This window comes from Malaclemys terrapin, chromosome 19 (genome assembly GCF_027887155.1).
Source record: "Malaclemys terrapin pileata isolate rMalTer1 chromosome 19, rMalTer1.hap1, whole genome shotgun sequence".
NCBI classification, from domain to species: Eukaryota; Metazoa; Chordata; order Testudines; family Emydidae; genus Malaclemys; species Malaclemys terrapin.
In genome coordinates, this window is record NC_071523.1 from 8138588 (window position 1) to 8160384 (window position 21797).

The 21797-nt window shown below is 42.5% G+C and overlaps 1 protein-coding gene across 2 annotated transcripts in view; it reads right to left on the minus strand.

Annotated features, from left to right (window-relative positions):
* Positions 1-14966, minus strand: part of CAPZB (capping actin protein of muscle Z-line subunit beta) — a 111862-nt gene extending 96896 nt beyond the window's left edge. The window contains exon 1 of one of the 2 annotated variants that reach the window (XM_054009226.1): positions 14847-14965. In XM_054009226.1, the coding sequence (XP_053865201.1) occupies positions 14847-14849 (3 nt within the window). In that variant the 5' untranslated portion in view covers positions 14850-14965. Of the gene's footprint in view, positions 1-14846 lie in introns of both variants that reach the window. The other variant, XM_054009225.1, reaches the window with a different exon arrangement.
* Between the last annotated feature and the right edge of the window lie 6831 nt (positions 14967-21797).

The window sequence follows — 21797 nt, forward strand, 5'->3', positions numbered from 1 at the left end:
GAAGGTGTACATCAGGTACCAGAAAAACAAGGCAAGTGGGAAAATAATCTTGTATGATGTAAAAAGTGATATCTAACTTGCAACCAGGCACCCTATATGTAAGTGGTTTTAGGGGTATAACCCAGGGAGCACAACTTCTGTGCAAAATAAACTGAATGTGCTGTGAGAATCTGCTTCCTGGGATGGGTTAACTGTATTAACTTTCTTTCCTGTACTGCTTTGTCTTCAGACAAATTTGGCTGAGCTTGGTTATTTAGTCTCTTGAAAATTAATATCAAACTGCAAGTGTAGTCAATCAATTGGCTACACACTTTTAACCAAATGTAGCACTATATCAATTAATACTGGATATGTTTGCCAGAACTCCATTTACAGTCCTTCAACATTACTCCACTGTGCAGCCCTCTACCAGCATACGTGAGACCTTCACAGTGGTCCAGGACAATAGATCTTGGAAATTAAATCTGTTACTCCTGCTGACTCAACTAGAGAACAAATGGACATCACAACAGTTTTGGAAGTATCTTCTATACAAACCATGGAACATTTTGCTAACTGCTAAAGAATATGTTCTCCAAATATCAAACAGACATTAGCCACACTGAACTTAAGACAAAGGTAGACCAGAATGCCATCTTGAGATAGCAGTATTTTGAAAAGCAGTATTTAGAACACCTGCAAATGCTTCATATATTTGTTAGGCTTTGGTAGGAACTAGGAGAGATCTATCAAAAGAACAAGTTGTTTTAGTTATGAGTATTTTGGTAAGGAGCAGCTGTCATCTATAAAAAGAAACCAAAGGCTGCAAGAGAGTGGGCTTTAGAAAGTCTCCTGACAACAAAGCTATCTTTTAGAGTGTTGCCTTCTAGGAACCACAATTGTTAACGCTTGTCAGATGCATGAAGTTACTACAGCCAGGGCTGGCAGCACCACCAATATTAAGGCTGCCTGACACTTTTCCATTATAAGACCCCATTTTCAGTTGCTTATAAAATTTGGCCAAACTAACCAGTTGGGCTGAAGTTTTCCATAGTGGCTGCCTTCCTCAGGCTGAATTTTTTTTATGAAAGTTATAGCCAGAGTAGTTCAGCTATTTCTGAGAACAAGATTAGAGAAAAATATGTTTCGCCCATGTTAAATTCTGGTGACCTTTGCTTTGAGAGTCTCTTGTGCCTCCATCCTTTGGAGCAGGGAATTGACATGTGGCAGGGATGTAAGCCTTTGTGATAGGGAGGTTCCTTTTGCCATACCCATGAAAATCCAATCAAACCTGGCTAAGTTATAAGCCTCTGAAAAATAGCAATTGGCACATGTTCAGTACTAGTGAGAGCTTTACAACTGAATTCCCTGAAGATTCTACCTGTACTAGACAGACTCCAGCCTGAGCAGGACTTTGACTGCAATTACAGCTCTGGTCTGCTGAAAGCTGGGCCCTAGAACTGAGAGCAAAGAGTCTCAAGAGATACTCAACAGTTATCTAATTCAACTGTACAAGGGACAAGAACCACAACTACAGAAGGGGTGGGAGAATAGACTGGGAGAGTTAGGTAATGCCATAATTAAGGTTGAGCTTAATTATACAGCAGAATATAAAGTATTCTGGAAAAAAGTCAGACTATATAAACCTCAGATTGGGCACTCAACTTTTATGGTTTTTTTACCTTAGTCTATAAATGGGGATAAAATCCACTCATCTCACAGGGATCTTGTGAAAATAAGTGAATTAATGTTTGTGATACTCATCAGTATAGTATCTGAGAGCAACACAGAAAACCCCATGAAGAAATCAGTAGTTCTGCCTTTGAAGCAGGGTTTAAACAGTGAACAGTAAACAAGGCACAGACATGCTGAACAAAGAAAAAAACATTGATTTGCTGCTCACTGAATGAGTACAGTCCACATGTGGAAATATAGTATGTGATCATGTAAATAAACAATATCACAAGGCATAGGCTCAAGAGGGCCAAATTAAGGTTGCACAGGCAACCTTAATTCTTTAATTTCCTAACTTTTGAGATTGACTTTGCAAGCCTAACAGTATCCTCTTAACGTAGTATTTTCATATTACACCTCTCTCTACTGTATTTCTCTCCATTCTTTCTAAGGCCTGGTCTACACTAAACATTAGGTCATCCCAGCTGCATTACATCATGCGGGGGTGTGAACCTTTCACACCCCTGAATGACGAAGTTAAGCCGACCTAACCCCCACTGTGGTCAGAGCTATGTTGACAGAATTCTTCCATCTACCTAGCTACCACAGTGACACGCTGGCACCCCCTTATTCAACATTGCCATATCATTAGGATAAGGCATACTTTGTGCAAAACACCTGAGGTATCATTCTTAAAAGTCTTGATCTGCTAGACAGTAATATCTCGTTGGATTGTATGTGTTATCGTATGTGAAGTTATGAAGTTTGGCTATGTATGTTATAGAAACATGTTGTGAGGTTGAAAACACACACAAGCAGCCTTTCAGGTACAAGAGTAAAAAGGCCAAACAATGTTAATGACTTATTGAGGAAATGCACACAAGCACAAGGATTACCCCAGAACTGTGTACAATAGAAACCTCGCAAAGATAGCACTACACAATGGGAACTGTTTGACCCAGGTCAAAGCAAAAGAGCTTTCCAGCAAGTGGGAAGAGGATATAAAAGGGGGGAAAAGGACATCATGATAGTACCTCACTCTCCCTACAACAACACACCTGGAAACACCTGAGGAACAAAGACTAAACTGGGGGAAGTGATGGTCCCAGGCTAAAGGGATTTCTAGCCTGTGTATGAAAACCTGGGAAACCAAAGTTGCAAAGCAAAGGCAGTTTGTGCCAGCCTGTTTATCACTCAGGGTGCGAATTTGCTAACGCATATCCTACCAGCTCAGTGGTTTGAGCATTGGCCTGCTAAACCCAAGGATGAAACCCAAGGATTGAATTTGCAACCCTGAGGGGGCCATTTAGGGATCGGGGGTAAAAAAAATCTGTCTTGGGATTGGTCCTGCTTTGAGCAGGGGATTGGACTAGATGACCTCCTGATATTCTATGATTCTGTCTAGTATGTTAAGATCAGTTTGCACGTGTGTTTATTTACCAGGTAATCTGCTTTGATCAGTTTGCTATCTATTTTATGTTTTAATCCAAACCAGTGTGCGTTTGACTAAAGTGTCTGGAGAAAAATCTCAGCTTGGTTACCACAAGCATGCATGGTCCTCTTCACATTGAGGGAGAGGCGGACCAGGTGTTAAACCCACATACTGGCCAGATTTAATCCGGGCAGGACAGTACTGCTCTGGGGTCCTAGGCTGGGAGGCTAGTGGTTACCTAGCTGCAGTTACATGCAGGCTCTCTGTGTGAATGCTGATGAAAGTGCAGGCTTGGAGGGCTTTGCAGCTTGTCACAGCAATATAGTGTGAGAGGGAGCCCAGCCTCGTGGCCGGGGGCTCAGTGGTAGCCCAGTTCCAGGTGGCACCCCACGGGGGAAAACCCATCACAAACGCCTCTCAGGGAAGTGGATAACCTAAGCCAATGGGAAAACCACTCCCGTCAGCGTAAATAGCATCTACACTGAAGCGCTGTAGCATTTCTAATATGGACAATCCCTAACCCCTTTACGTCTCTCCCCCAGGATCAGATTTATGGTGCTGCCTCTGTATAAATGGCCGACCAGCAAGAGCATTAGATCAAAACCAAAAATATCCTACGACAGTTTAACTCCACTACTGCTGAAGATGTGCCACATGCTGTGTGCAGATGCATAGGACTGATCTCATGCCAATTATTGGGGCAACGTAGTAGTTGTGAAGAGGTGTAATCTAGATCAGGTATTTTCAAACTTTCAGCATGTGCGCTTTTGTGGGGGAGGGGAGGGAGAAAGTGTTAAGATATTGCTTTGTAACCTGGGAGTCATTATAGAAACTCAATGAAGACCGCTGCAGTCAAAAAAGCAAACATGATGTTAAGGATGCATAAGGAATGGGATCGAGTATAAGGAAAACGATAATGCCTGTATATAAATCAGTGTAACCTCATCTGGAATACAGCATACAGTACTGGTCACTCCAACTTAAAAGGGATATTGCAGAACTAAATGGGGCTCAGAGAATGGTCTGGAAAAACTCACATGAAGAGATTGGGATAGTGTTCTTGCTAAAGTAAACAAAACACAAATATGTAAAATGAATATAAGGGGGGAAAAACAGGAGCATCTGTTTTCCCTGTCTCATAACATAAGAAGGGGACAATAAAATTAAAAGGTAGCAAATTCAATACTGATAAGGACACTCGTGGGTAATTAGACTGTGGAATTCATTGCCACAGGAAGTCATTGGTAAGCTCGTCTTCAAAATTCAGAGAGTCCGGACATTTAGATGGATAACAAGAACACCCAGAGTTATAAGAGCAAATGCTAACGAATTCTGGAAGGGATATTAAACCTCCTGTTTCAGGGTTTAAGCTAATCTCTATCAGAGCTCCAGTTGAGACCTTATGTCTTCTTGATGTGATGAAGAGCTCTGTGTAGCTCAAAAGCTTGTCTCTTTAACCAACAGAAGTTGCTCCAATGAAAAATGACTTCTCCCACTTTGTCTCTCCGATTGTCTGGGACCAACATGGCTACATGAACACTGCAAACAAGGAGCGTGAATAACTGAGAGCTGATCAGAATGTTTTTCCCCTATTAGCTCTGGAAGTTATCTGCCAAATTAGAATTTGTGAAGCATTCTGACAACAAATAGCTCTAGTAGTACATTGTACTGAATTTCTCTTTTCTTCTCCCCCATTCTTAAAGTCTGCTCACAAAGCACCACTAGATATCAGTTTACTGCCACTCACTGTAATAGCTTAGAAAACCTAATGACGTGGCTGACTACAAATACACAAAAACTTTGAAAATTAGAGTGGTGTCACAAAATCTTACCAGCCTTAACTTTATCAAAGCAATGGAAATACAAGAACTGACCTGAGCAGTAATAGGGGAGTTTAATAAGTTGCAAAGACATGGATTCCTCCCACTATTTCCTTCCGTCTCCTGATAAAGGAAGTTAATCTCTCCAACTGCCTGGTTTTGACTTAGTAATGAAATACTTATCAGATTTATGACTTCTACAATACTTCTAACTATTGACGTTTTTAAACCAAAAAATTCTGAGATGTTATAAAAGCAATTAGTTGGTTTTTACTGATTTTCATCTGAATTTTGGGAGTGCCACAACTCCCCGGACCCAACTCTGGGATCCAGAAAGAGAGATGGCAGCTCAGTAACTGTCAGCTCTCCTTGCAGAATGGGGAGCTAATCTGGATTCTGTGGGAGGGGACCACCCATGGCCCCAGCTCTACACTCTGAAAGGAGATAGGGCGGCTTGAAAACCAACGTGGCCCTGGGTACCAAGCCACCAGAATAGGGAATCAGCTCAGAAGTTTTCAGCACTGGTGCTCATACGGTTTGTCAATTCTATGCCCACATACATATTATCAGCTTTAAAGATAGCATGGATCAGAAAATATCAGGGTTGGAAGGGACCTCAGGAGATCATCTAGTCCAACCCCCTGCTCAAAGCAGGACCAATCCCCACACAGATTTTTTTTAAACCCCAGTTCCCTAAATGGCCCCCTCAAGGACTGAACTCACAACCCTGGGTTTGGCAGGCCAATGCTCAAACCACTGAGCTATCCCTCCCCCCACCCAGTTATTTGGGGAAAAAAATAATAAAAAAATAAAAAGACCAGCCACCAGTGAGCTACTTTCTTGCTAAAATGGGTTGAAAATGAAACATGCTATCCAGCTACCTTTCAGAACATATGGGTTTGGGTTTTTTGAAAGTTTACAAAACAAACAGGAGGTGAGAGAGTGATTTACTTCAACACTTACCTAGAAAAGTCCAAAGTTAATTGTTTGCACCTATTTTCACCCTTTAATTTTTGTAACAAACACTGAAGTTCTCACAAAATTTTAAACAAAACAAAAACTGAAAACAAAAGTCCTCATATTCCCAATCTTGAAAATACCGGTAAACGTATTGATGGCTCTGAAGACATTAGCTCAGGGGTAGGCAACCTATGGTACGTGTGCCAAAGGCGGCACACAAGCTGATTTTCAGTGGCACTCACACTGCCCGGGTCTTGGCCAACGGTCCGGGGGGCTCTGCATTTTAATTTAATTTTAAATGAAGCTCCTTAAACATTTTTAAAACCTTATTTACTTTACATACAATAGTTTAGTTATATTTTATAGAAAGAGACCTTCTGAAAACATTAATGTATTACTGGCATACAAAGCCTTAAATTGGAGTGAATAAATGAAGACTTGGCACACCACTTCTGAAAGGTTGCCCATCCCTGCATTAGCTTATATTAGCTAGTTTGGCCCAACTATTGTAGGTAGAGTACAAGCTTTCTCCTATCCCATACTCTAAAAGCAAAACAGGTTCTTGTTCAAAACTCTCATTAAGAACAGAACTGAGGTGCACTTGTGGAAGGACCACTTCGGAAGTTTTACTCTGTAAAACTGTTTGTGAGCAAAGATATGTCATCATGGAGCTCTGGGCTGTCAGCCTGACCCTCTCCTGCGGGTGGCGGGAAGGGGAGGCTCCAGGCTGTTAGCCCGCCCCCTAAACAGGTCACAGGCTTTCATGAATTTTTGTTTATTGCCTGCAACCTGACTTTTACTAAAAATAACCATGACAAAAATCTTAACTTTACCCAGGAGGTATTTTTCAGATATTATTTTGAGCCACATGCTTAACACTGGAAGGTTTTTTTGCATCATTTCATCTTTTGGCAAGTTTAACTAGGAGGGATTACCTCTCTAATTTAACAGATTTTCAATTAATTTTCAAACAGCTACTTGATGTACAATTTCATCTCTGCAGTGCCCTTATATTAACTACAGGACTTGACCTAGAAGGACTGCCCTTAACTACATGGGTTTTGAACAGTCATCCTGCAAGATATTTTGGTAAGCATTCAGTCACTTGTGTGAAAGTTAGTCAATTGCTAGTGCTACAAACAAAGATTAGAGGAAGTGTACCCTATGCATTTAATAACACTTCACCATCCACCCTGTTTAGTCCATTTCCTGTTTTGGGGGCCTTTCGCACAGCAGCAAAGGAGGGAAACTTCTACATAAAGTAATTGTAAAACCAAAAGAATTGTCAGGGGAATTCATGTGCACATAAAGCACCCAAAGTACTTTCCACAAATTTCAAGCGGATTATGTTTTAAGATGATGTCCCTCTGGCTATGTTTTCTGACTTGAGGTGTCTATCTTGATGTAAAACCACATACTTTTGCAGTGAAGAAAAAGCCTTAGAAGTTAATGCTTTCTAAACTAGAAGTATTCTGGGTTTTTAAGCAATTTAATCTTACTGCAACAGTGCAGGATATTGATCCTAAAGCTTAAGTGTATGAAAAAGAAATGCTTTTTCTTCTCTCAATGCAAGAGATCGAAAACTTGTAAGTTCACACTTGCAGACAATTCTGCAACACAGTTCCTGTGCAACTCAGTTTGCAAGAAGCTTGAATACAAGACATGTGCCTCTAAACACTGAGTGACAGCACTTTGAGAAGACATGAGACCTTTTAGGGTATGTCTGCATCACAAATAAAATCCCAAGGCTGGCCCATGCCAGATAACTCAGGCTTGCAGGGTAGGGCATAGGGCTGTTTAATTGCAGCATAGGCTTCCAGGCTCAGGCTGCAGCCCAAGCTCTGGGACCCTCCAAACTCAGAGTCTTAAAGCCCAAAAGTATACATTGCAACCTGCAGCCCAAGCCCCATGAGCCCAAGTCAGCTGCCATAGGCCAGCCACGGGAATCTAACTGCAAGGTAGACATACCCAGAGAGAGCCCACTACTTTATACCTGCTTGGAGCGTCTCATTAAAATCCTTCCGTTTTAGGCCTTGTTATTTGATACTAATGAACCATGAGAAAGAGCTTCCATTGCTACAGAAGTCTGTGCGAAGCGATCTGACAGAATAGGGTCAATCTGCTGCTTTTACAAGAAATAGAAAGGCAATGATCTCATCTGCATTTCATATTTGGAACCTGTTTTCCACTGCAGGCTGTGGGAACAAAGGTCAACTTGGGTTTGCAATTCAAAGAGAAGAAACTAAAAACAACCTCTGAGACTATTTCCCACTAACCTGCTGTTTTATAGGACTTTAGCAGAAGCACTGTTATGCTTGCATTACTTCGGTTATGACCTTCTATAGAGGTATCCAAAGACACAGACGGTAGAAAGAACTGGACAAAATTGAAGGCTAAACTAGAAACAATACCTTGAGTAGTATTCTTGTTCAACTGCCAAGAATATGTAAAGAGCTTTTAGTGCTCCACCACAGAATGCTTTATTTCTAAGAAAAACCTACCCTTAACGTATCTAGGTGTTTTTTTGTTTTGTTTTGTTTTGTTTTATTAAGAAGTTACTTCTGGAGGCTGCTGGCTCTTCTTACCACACTGATAGACCTCAATATTGTACACCTAAAAAAAACCACCACAAATCAGCAGAATAATCTGACTGGCAACCAAGTTTCTAGACTACCTTCTTTGCAACTCATAATGAGCAATTGCTTTATCTAGCCCTTCACAGACTGACACACCATGAGTTTCATGCCACAAAGAAATGGAAGAATAAAATTTAGAATAAGCCCTGACTGCACTGTTAGGAGAAAAACAGCAGCTGTTTTAGTTTCACCTCTGCCTAAGTGGTACTAGACACAGGTCTTCCAGGGAGGTACATCAACTCATCTAGATATCTGCCTAGTTTTACATCAGACTACAGAAAAAGCACTAGAGAAGTCAGTACAAACTCAAATGTCAGACAATGACTTGTTTATACTGCCCTATGTACATTGAAATGTAAGTACAATATTTATATTTCAATTGATTTTTTAATTATATGGTAAAAATAATAAAGTAAGCAATTTTTCAGTAGTAGTGTGCTATGACACTTTTGTATTTTTATGTCTGTTTTTGTAAGCAAGTAGTTTTTAAGTGAGGTGAAACTTGGGGGTATGTAAGACAAATCTGACTCCTGAAAGGGGTACAGTACTCTGGAAAGGTTGAGAGCCAGTGGTCTAGATAATATTTGTATTGCCTGTGCCACAAACACAGCAGGAGGAGAGTAGCAAACTGCAGCCACTAGTCCTCTGCAGTAACGACAGGCCACTTTTAATTCTAGTACGCACCAATACAAAAATAACTGGGGAAGTTAGTAGAAGGATATCAGTTTCAAACTGAGTACCTCCGTCAGCTGAAAAGACAGCCAAGTACCAGCTAAACAAACAAGATCATATCTTTACAGGAGGGGGAAAAAAATTTTTTTAATGGTGGGCTCTGGATTACTAAGGGTATATTTCCATTGCAGAGTTAACCTTGGCTCTTCCTCAGGTGTTGCCCCAACCCCTTCTTGTCATCATACAAAAGTCTCACTCTTAAGTGGTGCTTTCAACCAGGACTAGCAAGCACAGCAGGAGGTGTCGTTTGCTTTCACACAGGCTGGTAACTAGTCCACTTTGCAATGAAGACACACAGACACAACCCCTCCAGAGGTCAGAGTTGGAAGGGCCCTTGCTGAAGTAGTGTTGCCCATGTAGCATCTTCTGCTTAGATGGGTGGAGTCAGAGACCTTCTTCCTTTGGTACAGACTGCAGTGCACATGAAGAGGGATGCCCCAGCCTGTTCAAAAAGGAATGGTGGCAGGTCCCTCACTCCCCTCCACAAGTCCAGAAGTGAGCTCATGTGTGTGGCACTTGCCACTACTAGTTCAAGTTGGAGACAGGTCCATGGTTGCCTAGAGCCACAGAAACAGGGCATGGCCATGGGAACCCTTATATGGTGGCGTGCCGGATTCTCAAGTGAATTTTTGTTCTGGCCACAATTTGGACAGTCAAAAATATTATACTAGTGACAGTCTAGTCACATAGTTATTTGGAAGCATCATGTAAATACAATAAATCTTTTCAATGTGAAGAATATTTACTATTAATAAGTTATAATAATTTTTTAAAATATTGTTGTAACAAAATTTCTTATGCCGCCCCCCCCCCCAAAGTCACGGTGCCCACACTTCACTGGACTAGGGTCCCAGATTGCCTTAGCTGAGCAGGGAGTTGTGCCAGGCCCAGAGCCTCTATAAATCTAAGGAAAGGCTTTAAAAATACTTCCATCAAGAACTGGAATGCTTCTACTCTGAAACATTTCAATGAAGTAGCAACCCAAAGTCTACAACTGAGATTTAACATAATATCCAAATTACCAGAAGCAGCACTACCTACCTATTACCAGTTATATTTCACCTGCCACAGTTACCATCATTAAAAGAGAACCCAACCATAGTTCAGATTTCATCATACCTTTGGAAGTTCACTAGTATGGATTCTTCATTTTTAGATTATTATAGAGGGGATTCAGTTTAACTATGTCCAAGAGAATTTCCAGGCAGCCAACTCTGAGCTGGAGTTAATCTTGAGAAGTCTGTCTAGATGACTGGGGCAGAGGTTAGGTTGCTTGGGTATATTAACTGCACTTGTGTGTTTCCAAACATTTAGTTTAAAATTCTAGGTTTTTAACATTTATTTTTATAAATTATGCAACATTTTTGTAATTGTGCACACTCAAACTTCAACACAACTAAGCTTTTGGCCTGGAAACGTTTGTTTGTTTCTCCCTATGAACAATGGAGAAATACAGGGTTTTTCCACTCCCCAGTATCCCTGGCAGGGGAACATGGGAAAAGGAAGCCGCTTCTTTACTCCTAGTTACTCCTCACCACACTACCTGAGGAGGTTAAGTTCCCCTCTGGAGTCTTCACATCACATTCCTCCTCTCTTTCAACATAGAAGATTTCTAATAAACTTGCTTGTGTACTCTCTAGCTCCAGTCAATGAGGAGTCCTAAATATTTCTCCCATCAGAATGCTTCTTGGTTTAAAACTTACCCATTCCTGCCGCCTGAAAAGGTACAAGTATAATAGGATATTTGGGTTTGATAACCTACCACAGTTGAGCACATGCACACAACAAAACCATGAGATGATAGGGGAAGTGATAAGCAACTTTTGATTAAGTTGCATATACACATCTTTAATTCTATTGCTCCAAATTCTCTGAAAAAGATGCATATCTATCTTTTTTTAAGCACTCCAATTTGAATAAGTATCGTATAGGTGAAAACAGAACTTAGCACAGAAGTCTGAAGCCCACCTTAACCACAAGATCAAAACAAACGGCTTTCATAACTCCACAAGACATTTGCCTAAGCATCCCAAAATTAATGCTGTAAAAATACTCCACAATGGTAGACGTCCAGTAAAAGTGCTGATTCTCTAGCAAGTGAGAGATGTAAAAAACCACCAAATCCCACTCACACCACTTTAAAATTAATGTATATGATCTGATCATATGTAACTATGGTAGAGAAATTCAGGTCCCCCTGGAACCTAATTCAAGGGAGAATGGGGAGTTATTTTTGTTTTACAGTTTATGTACATAGAACAGCACTAGAGTAAAAGGAGACTATAGATGCAGCTGCTTAGACCATATTCAGAAGCAAGCATCTATCCAGTCAAACTGGAATTGGATTGGTATGTTGCATGCTCAAACCTTGTAACAGATCCAGATGCCACTACAGTAGTTCTGTGTCCTCACAGCTCTCATCAGCTGTCCATTGCAGAGCAAAGCAGATTGACAGAAAGCATGGTTGACAACAGTACAAGCAGAAATTTAATAGGGCAGCAATGCCCCCTCCTCCAAAAGGAGGCATTGCTCCGTGCAAGTACAGTACTAAATGCTCTAAAAATAGAGCCTAAACTTATTACACTGTAGATTTACTTTTACAGATGGATGCTGAATAGTGTAATGCCATAGTAAGTCTATACCAAATATGAGGAAGTTATGCCTGAATTACCCTAGTTTCGAGTATGAATTATTTTATTCTACAGATCAGTACAGCACAATAAGCTAAACAAGAAGGAATTCCTTAAGAGGACATAATGTCATTGGAATTATGAAGGCGTAGCATTTGCCATACATTTACTTGGGTTTTAAACACTAAAAGTTGATTTTCAAATTGAATGTCTCAATCTGATCAAAGGCAAATTTTCACCAAGTTTAAGATAACAGTTAATTTACACACTTCATTTGACTACAAAGATATCATATGCTGTCCAAATCATAAGTCAATATTTCCTAAAGGATGGGGTACAAAGGACTAACCAGTGGGAATGGAAGACATAGCCTACGACAGTAGGCCTTCAACCTTACATGATGGGGTTGAAAGAGGGGGGTCACTTGGTTTGATTTTCTTACAGGGGTTGGAGATCAGCTTTCAAAAGTTTGGGAAACAAGGTCTTAAGTGAGAAAAGAAAAACTAAACCACCTAACACTGGTTTGCTAGCAGCTCCACAAACCAAGACTTATTTATTTGTCAAGCACCAATGTGCCTGCACAACAGCCCTTTCCCTGAAAAATCTTAAGCCACTTAGAATAGCGCACCAAGAACACGTACCCTGGTATCAGCGTTATGCCCATGCATCATTGGCCATGCTTTTTAGCTACCTCACAAATTATAATAGATGAAGTGCAGGCAATGATTCACTAGACAATTTAAATTGATATTTATTTAATTGGGGGGAGGGGGTTAACTCAAATTTTTTGTTTACTCTTCTTTGCATTAGGTATAGATAACAAAAAACAGGATGTTTGAGCACAATCAGAATAATTTATCAACTACCTTGCACATGCTACCATTGGAATTTATGTAGTCTGGCAAGTAAGCTTTTAATTATGCAAGCCAATACTGGATTCCATCTACTGAGAACTTACAATGTGGTCTCAGTCTTGGTTGGGGCCTCTAAAAACTACTGTAATACACAAAATAAATATTTAAATTGTACAGCAGGTGCAGGGTCCTTATCAGCTGCTTTGAAGAAAAATAAAGGATTGTGCCTTAAAGTTCTTGAAAGCGTCAATCAAGGTTTCAGATACTGATGCTGCATAGAAGTAGTCCCCAAAACAAAGTATTATTCTACATTTAGGATAGCACATCAATAGTGTCTTCTCAACCAGTCTTCATAGAGCTATATTAATTCTCTTTACACCTTTAACTGTAAGATTCAAACTATTCTACCACCACTTTGGGGCCTCAGTCTTACAATCTGCTGAATGCAGGGACATCCCTCAGACATGAAGCTGCATTCCCTTAAGTGGGGCTCTACCCAGAAATGAGACTCTGTCCAGGCAAATCTGACTACTGCACCAGAAGCTTGGTCGCTGTTGCCAGTCTTGTGCTTGTTTATATCTGAAGTACCATATGGAATCTATGAAGAGTAAAAATTGCTGTCTGTTTTAATAAAAAAAGGAAGATATTGAAGAAACCGGTTATTCCATTCACTAAACAGGCCTCAGATCTCCTTATACAAGACTGAGCAAACCTATGTATCCATGTAAAAAAAATAAAACTCTCAGTCATGATACGGTCTTGCAAGTGAGCTGACTTCGCCTGTATTTTGCACATTCTTAGTGCTAAGTACAGACTTTCCTAGGAGGAAAGATCAGCTTATCCTTGAAAATTTTTTCCTAGTATCGGGTATTAAAATTATGACATTTCAGTCCACTTTAATAAAGAAGTCTGCATGTTTTGCTGAGAAGCCCAAGCCTTAAAATGACAATTCAAGTTTTATAAGTAAGTAGCAGTAACAATTTAGCCAGCCACCTTTATTAAGGGTTGCTACTATATAATCACAATAGCTAATTTTAAAAGTTACAGCTGCATAGTTACATTTGTTCTTCAGTAAAAAGACAAATCACACTTCCATTTAAAACACAGGATTAGAGTACCAGTCCTGAAAAGCTGTAAAGGACTAAACAGTATACATTCATTTGAGAATGTGATAACGGGCAGTGAGTTGCAAAACAAGCTAAGTCAATATTTTAAGAAACACATGCCCTGTTGACTCCTGAAATCTTTGCATTCAGAAATTAAGCTTTGCCGTAGTTCACAACAGCTGTAAAGAGCTCCAGTAGCTCATTCCTCTGTTACAAACATCAACAAGACTCTCATTCTCACCACTGTAGGGGAAAATCACCCTTCTAACTTCCTGAAGTTCAGGTCAAGGTTTACAGAGGTTTACACTCCCTATGTCAGACACCACACACCACCATGAGTGCACAGTCCCCAGCCCATCATCTGCCACGCACCATTCAGCTCATGGAGCCTTTCCTTCCTCCTCCAAGCCTCTCCCCTTGCAGCACCATAAAGCCCTCAAGGCACCTGCTAACACATCTTTCCCCGACCACCAAATCACACTAGCAGGACACCCCTCCCCTAGCCACTCTCCAGCCCTGAAAGCTTACCTCCCTACTTCCCCTTCCTCCCCTTGGAGCCATCCTGCCTCCCTCCACATCATGCAGGCCCTGGAGCCACCTGTTCCCAGACCCTCCCCAAGTCACCATCCAGCCCTGTCACAACCCTTCCCACGCTACTCTCCAGCCACGAAATCCGCCCTCACTTCCCACCCCGCAGCTCCTCCGGCGGAGAACTTGCTCCGAGCCCAGGGAACCCATGCCCGCTCCGCCCGGCAGCAGGAAGCGCAACGGGCCCAGGCCGCCGGGGAGAAGGAAGGAGCCCGAGCTGCACGGGGAAGGGTGTGAGTAGCGCGAGGGGGCCGGGCAGCAAGGGACCATGCGACAAACCGGGGAGGGACATGCCCCGGGGGCCGGGAGACAGAACCGAGCGAGGGGCGACAGCCACCGAGTCCCCAGGGGAAGGGAGCCCGGGGAGCTGGGTCCCAGGGTAAGCGTGGGGGCACAGCCCCGCTCCGGCGGCCCTCAGCTCCGAGCCCCTCTTACCATGATGGCTCCGCTGGGCTGGGCTCTAGCAACAGCGGCGGCTCCCGGTCCCGTCCGGTTTCTCTCTGAGCCAGGCCGCGGCCCTGCCACTTCCGCCGTGCCCGTTGCCTAGGAGTGCACATCCGGGTCACTACCGTTCGGCCCCGCCCATCGCCGCCTCCTAACCAATCAGAACGCGGTTCGCTAGGCATCGCCAAGTATGGAGCGCAGCACGCGTCTTGCAAGGGGAAGGGAGGAGCTAGGAGCGGGAGAGACCATTCTCTCCCCTGGGGGGAAAGAAGAGCTCAACCAAGACAGAGTGAGGGGGAAGGGAGAGGCAAACCCGAGGACTGGCGGGGCGAAAGAACATCCTGGGGGGATGAGATGGGGCGAGGGCAACAAACGTGGAGGAGACGGGGGGCAGGAGGGAGGAACCAACTGCATGGAGAGTGGGGGAGCCAGATGGGAGGAGAGTGCAAAGGGAGTGACCAATCAGGGCAGGGGGAGGAGAGGCCAATGGGGAAGTAAGGGACCCAACCCAAAGGCAAAGGGGTGTGTTAGCAGAGCTGGGCTGGCAGGAAGGTGTGGGGAGTTTCACTGTGTAAATAATGTTACTCCTTGGGCTTCGGAGTTAATCTTGTTCCTTTGAGATAAATAGGCAGCCAGTTATCTCTCTCGCAGCTGCTGTTTCAGGCTCAGACTGATGTCACTGCATGTGTTTAAACTTGGGGGTCAGGTTTGGAAGGCTTTTCACAACAGTAAGGGCAAGGGGTAGATATAAGCTGAAAAAAAATGTTAAAACAATGTTGCAAAGTCAAGCCCTCAAAACTTAGCAAATGTGAGAATAAAGGTTGCTCATGCAACTGGGATTTAGTCCCTTTGGGCATATATGATACCATCTTTAATTACATTATTACACACTGTTTTTCCACAGGACCTCTGGCTCAGTCAATGTGTGGGAGGGACGGTGGTCATTGAGTAAGCAGATATTCAATATTTTGTTTTAGCCTTATTGTTTAATGTGTGGCCCCAGGCTTTATTTAGTTAACACTATTCAAAACTTGCTCTGAAAACAGAAATGTTAATTTCCACATGGGCATTTCTGTGGGGCTTATCCCCATATATCTGAGCACTTCACAAATATTAATGAATTTACTTCCACCACACCTCTGTGAAGCGAAGGAGTGGTGTTATTTCCATTTTACAGATGAAGAACTGAGACAGAGATATTAAGGTCAGAAGTATCTACTATTTTTAGGTGCCCAGTTTGAGGTGCTTAAGTCCTGATTTTTCAGAATACTGAGTATTCTAAAGAAGTTCTTATGTTCAAAGTACAGCTTCCATTGAGATCAGTTGTAGCTGTGTGTGCTCAGCACTTCTGCAACTCAAACCCCAGTTCAACTGTACATCAAATATAACTCCACTGAAGTCAGGAGAGTAACACCAAGGGAGAATCTGGCTCATTGCATGGCAGCACTTTGCTTATACCTTTTTTGGAACAAGTGTTTGGCCTGCGTTTCACAAGAGTTGGAGTGCCAGGTTCCTGAGGACCCTCTGTTAGTGGTTTTTTGGCATCCGAATTCCAGACTTGGCCCTAGCATAAACCAAAAACCCTTTTGTCGCTCCATTTACTTTTCTCAGCCTGGAGGTGTTTGCTGTGGAAACTGGAAATGCTGACAAGGAGTCACAAAATGCTTTCTCGTCTGATGTAATGTCATTGGAGCTGGTATGAAATTCTCTGATATGTTGTGTGAGTGTAACACTTGCATTAAAATTGTAACAGAAACTCTGCATTCTTTGGGGAATTGCTTCAAATTTTCCGTGGATGTAATATCATACCTATATACCCGTCTGGCTGGAGATGATGAGGGAACAGCTTTGATTTGACTCTACTAGGTTAACACCATTGTCCATTGCTTGAATCTAAATGTCATTAAATATATCAGATATGTTACAGTATTTTTCCAAAGGGAAAGAGGTCTGCCATTGTTCATTTGTATTTAATGTAACATAGCACAAACTAAGCAGCTGCAAATTTCAGTTTTGAAAATGGATAGGTTTTCAGACAAGTTTTAGTGCACACTTACCACAAGCTACTAGGTGAACTGGATAACAATACCTACAATGTGATAAGTAGGTGACTTTTCATGAAAACTTACCCAAATTGCTCATATCATAGCTCTCACTGCACATGAAAATTAGATATGCAGTTGTGCACATTTTGAATTTGCCTGACAATCTGATACTACCTTTTTTCTAAGTCAACTTGTGCCCTTCTGGTCTTCCCCTCACCCCATGTATTTCTGTGCTGCTATTTTGAAAATAATGTTCCTTTTAGCTCAGTGACCGGGGGGGGTTGGAAAGTGGAGAGTTATTAGGCTGTAGCATTGGGAAAATGCTGGAAGGGGTATCACTTGGGGCATTTAAAACTAGACTGGGCAAAACATTACCACATGTACAGTAGGGAACGCTCTTGCACTATCTTGTAGGCGGGTTATGGACCTAATACCATTTTTCTAGCTCTGCGTTCCATGGACCAGATCCTCGGCTGGTGTAAATATGTATAGCTTCATTGAGGACAGTAGTAGTATGTCCATTGACACCAGGTGATGACTGAACCTATGACTTTTGCCTCCAAACACCATGGATAGGCCAGGATTATCAGGCTGTGTATTTAGCTGGGCTCAGGCCCAGCCTCCTTGTTTATAGGCTGTAATTGCACCTTGCTGTTCAGCGAAGGCACATACAGCAGGAGAGGGAAATTGCAGCCTGGTTTATTTTAAACAATGTCCAAATGAACTTTGAGGCCAAGAGGATGTTTTTCTTTGTGGCAGAAATACAAGCAGCCTGGCCTTTATTTTCCTGCTAGTAGGTATAAAGAAGAATAAACAGCTGCTTTCTGTTTTCCCAGAAATATTTGCATTAGGATGATCTGCAAATTCTTGCTCAGATTGATGGAACATCTCTTGAAATGAGGACCAGCTGCTTGCTCGGCTTGTTTATGGCAGGACATGCTTTAAGGAACTGTTTTTGTTTGTTTATTAAGATGTGGGACCAGAGTCTTTCTGGTAAATTGTAAATTGCAATGTGGATGATATCTTAATAAGGAGAGAGTTTTGTGCATGGAACTATAGTTGCAGGCATCCCCCCTTCTGTTGTGATTTGCTGAGATCCTATCAGTGAAATAAAGCTTGGCTGGATCAGTTTGTGAATGGGAGACCTCCAAAAATGGGTAAGCATTGGAGGAGGTGGTGTTAGTGATTTCACGAGTTCATATTGCATCAAGGTAAGTCAGGGGTGGGCAAACGTTTTGGCCTGAGGGCCACATATCGGTATGGAAACTGTATGATGGGTCATGAATGCTCATGAAATTGGGAGTTGGGGTGTGGGAGGCGGTGAGGGCTCTGGCTGGAGGTGCAGGCTCTGGGGTGGAGCCAGAAATGAGTTCAGGGTGCGGGAGGGTGCTGTGGGCTGGGACCAAGGGATTTGGAGGGCAGGAGTGGGATCAGGGCTGGGGTAGAGAATTGGGGCATGGGAGGAGGTCAGGGGTGCAGGCTCCAGGCAGTGCTTACCTCAAGCAGCTCCTGGAAGCAGCGGCATGTCCCCCCTCCAGCTCCTACGTGGAGGCACGGCCAGGCAGCTCTGTGCACTGCCCCATCTGCAGGCACCGCCCCTGCAGCTCCCATTGGCCGCGGTTCCTGGCCAATGGGAGCTGCAGAGCCCCCTGGCTGCCCCTACGCGTAGGAGCTGGAGGGGGGACATGCCACTGCTTCCAGGAGCTGCACAGAGCCATGGCACGTGTGGAGTGGGGCAAGCCCCCCACTCCCTGGCAGGAGCTCAAGGGCCGGATTAAAAGGTCAGATGGGCCCATAGTTTGCCCACCCCTGATGTAAGGGGTAGTGTGTTACTGGAGATGCCATCTTTGTTATAAGACCTAAGAAAAGGGCGGGGAGCACTTTTCACTTGGAGCCATTAAAGATTTCATAGTACTTATTTGCAGAGTGTATATGATGCTAGTTAACCCTAACATCTTGGGGCAATTCATACTTGGGTAGTTATACAGTCCTTCCCTAAATTTCTTTTGCGGTTACAGGATTTTTTCCTCTATCCTACATTGTTGCAAGGGAATTCCTTTGCACTGTTAAACAGCTGTTGTGTTCCTCCTCAGAGGTGTATACATTTCAGGACTGGGTGAAGTGATCTTGTTACATTTGTCTCTGTATTATTTTTGATTTGTCTGAAAAGTGCCATGCATGTTTATGTTTCCCTGGTAATAATAATAATCAATATATAATTTGTGTATTGGTTTTGAAAGTATGGAGATGAAAGGCAACATATGTGTGTGAGGCAGTAATTAGTATCACCTTTACCAGTGGCTGGTTTTCTCTTAACTAACAGAAACAAATTCAGTTGGGAATCCTGTGGTGTTGTTGACAACAAAGATTAAGATGAGTTTACCCAGTTCTGTTGTGTAGCACACTAATGTAAAAGTGACAGACAGACAGCTGGAGTAAAGCATAAAGAAATGGGAAGTCCTCTGAGTCTCTGTTCAAGGAAATTCCTGACATGGTGCTGTACCAAAAAGAGTGAAAACTGAAGAAAGCAAAGGGGAGAACCGGAAGGAAGCAAGGATTAAACATTACCCAAGAGAAGAGACTTCAGGCTACGGTCGCATGCAAAGGATGCACCTCAACAGGCAGCTAAGGAAGCCATCTCTCTGGGACCCATAAGGCAGGATGAGGAAATGAGGAGGACAGAGGGCAAGATGGATAAATGTTATTAGCAGCAGGGATTTGTGAGAGTGAAGAGTGAGTTATGGGTAGGAACCAGATGTCTGTTGCTCCTGTCCTATGCCGATTACTCCTGCTCTTGGAAAAAATAATCTGTGCGGTCATGTACACCGGTGCAAAGTATTACTACATTGGAATGGTAACATCTGACACCCCCTTTGCACTGGTGTAAATGCCTGCACTGTGTGGACAGCAACAGAGACTCAGACCTTTAGAGCTGCCAGAGTCTACAAGGGGAGACAAGTTGACCAGCAAGACTTCAGCTAGAGGGAAGAGGCTCAGAGCCCAGAGATGGATTCTGTTTCCAGCCCTGCTACTTACTTTCTGTGTGAGTTTGGGCAACCAACTCAACCTCTCTGTAACTCAGTTCCTGCATCTGCAAAGCGGAGATGCCAGTTGCATCTATAAGGTATTTTGAGATCAGTGAATGGAAAAAGTGCTATATGAATGTAAGATATTATTATTATTATTTATTTTATTTAAACATCAACAGGTAAGATGTTGATGCTAAAGATTAATTATAGTCCCCTGGCATATGGATGTCTCAACACAGCTGTGCATTGATTACAACCACAAGAAAAACAAGACATTCACGATCTGGCTTTTGTCACCAGGTTCAGTTGCAGCAGAAAGCTTGGGGCGGAGGGGGGTGCTGGTGGCACTGGACTGAAGAGAGAGGAAAACAATGGTGGATTAGCTGCTTCACCACCTCCAGAGACAGCACCTTGCTCAGTTCCATTGGATCAAGGTTTAGTATAGTGCATGCATTTCCCTCCCATGATGATATAGGATCGTCCACCACAAGAGAAACTGAATGCGCTCCGAGGGGCTTAAGGTTAGGCACTGAGTGTCTTAAAAATTAAAGGAATATAAACAAAGGAGACAAACAATGATGTCAGTTGACAGTTTAACAGTTCTACAAGGTCAGATTCATGTGCAATTAATAACAGAGCTTTTGATCTTGCAATCAGTGACTATGAAATCCATGTGCTTTCCCTGTAAACTTGACTGTATTTAAGGAAGCAAAAGGATAAATACTTTTTTATTAGCATTATGAAGTGCTTTTCACGTTAAGCCAGAACTTTGTAAAGCATTTGTGGTCTGACATGATATGCCTTTAATTTCATCCTCCTGCATGTATGGAATGCATGGTGAAATGCTTTCTGTGGTCTTTATTCCAGTGCTTAGCATGGGTCAGGGAAGCTGCATGGAAGAGTTTATTGGCTTTGTGACAGCGGTCCTACAGAAAACTTTTTTGAGTTAATTGAATTTTCATTTTTCTTCCTATGTAAAGAAAAAAACCTAGGTTTTTGAGGTGCAACTCCCGACATCACCTATTTATTTGTTTTAAGCGTGGGGCCATTTAACAGCATATGAGCTTTCATGAGGACTTCTCATAAACCCACTGTATTCTGAAATTCAATTTGCCGCTGAAAGAGTCTCCATTTCTAGCCATGGTAAAGGGACAGTTCTGTGGTTTTGACTGCTCAGAATTTGTAAACCAGTGACACTGGCTGGCTTGAGGCTGAGAACCTGAGTGCTTCTTGGAAATATAAAGAGCAAAAATGATGTTTCAAAGATACCCACAAAGCTACCCACCGGTTTTGAATTCCACGCTCAACCCCACAGATAGACACAGTATTCCAGCAGCAGTCACACCAATGCCAAAGATAGAGGTAAAATAACCTTCCCACTCCTATTTCTGATTCCCCCATTTATGCATTCCAGGATTGCATTAGCTCTTTTGGCCACAGCATCACATTGGGAGCGCAAGCTCAGCTGATTATCCACCATGACCCCAAAAGCTTTTTTAGAGTCACGGGTTCCCAGGATGGAATCCCCCAGCCTGTAAGTATGGCCTACATTCTTTGTTCCTAGGTGTGTACATTTACGTTTAGCCATAATCAAATACATTAAAATACATATTGTTTGCTTGCGCCCAGTTTGCCAATCGATCCAGATCGCTCTGAATCAGTAACCTGTCCTCTTCATTATTTACCATTCCTTAAAATGATGTGACATCTGCAAACTTGATCTGTGATGATGATTTTTTGTTTTCCTCCAGGTCATTAATAAAAATGTTAAATATGGTTAAAGTAAGAGAAGGTAATAAACATGATGATTTTTATTTATCACAGTAGTACCTAGAGGCCCAGTTGAGATCAGAGCTCCACTGTACCAA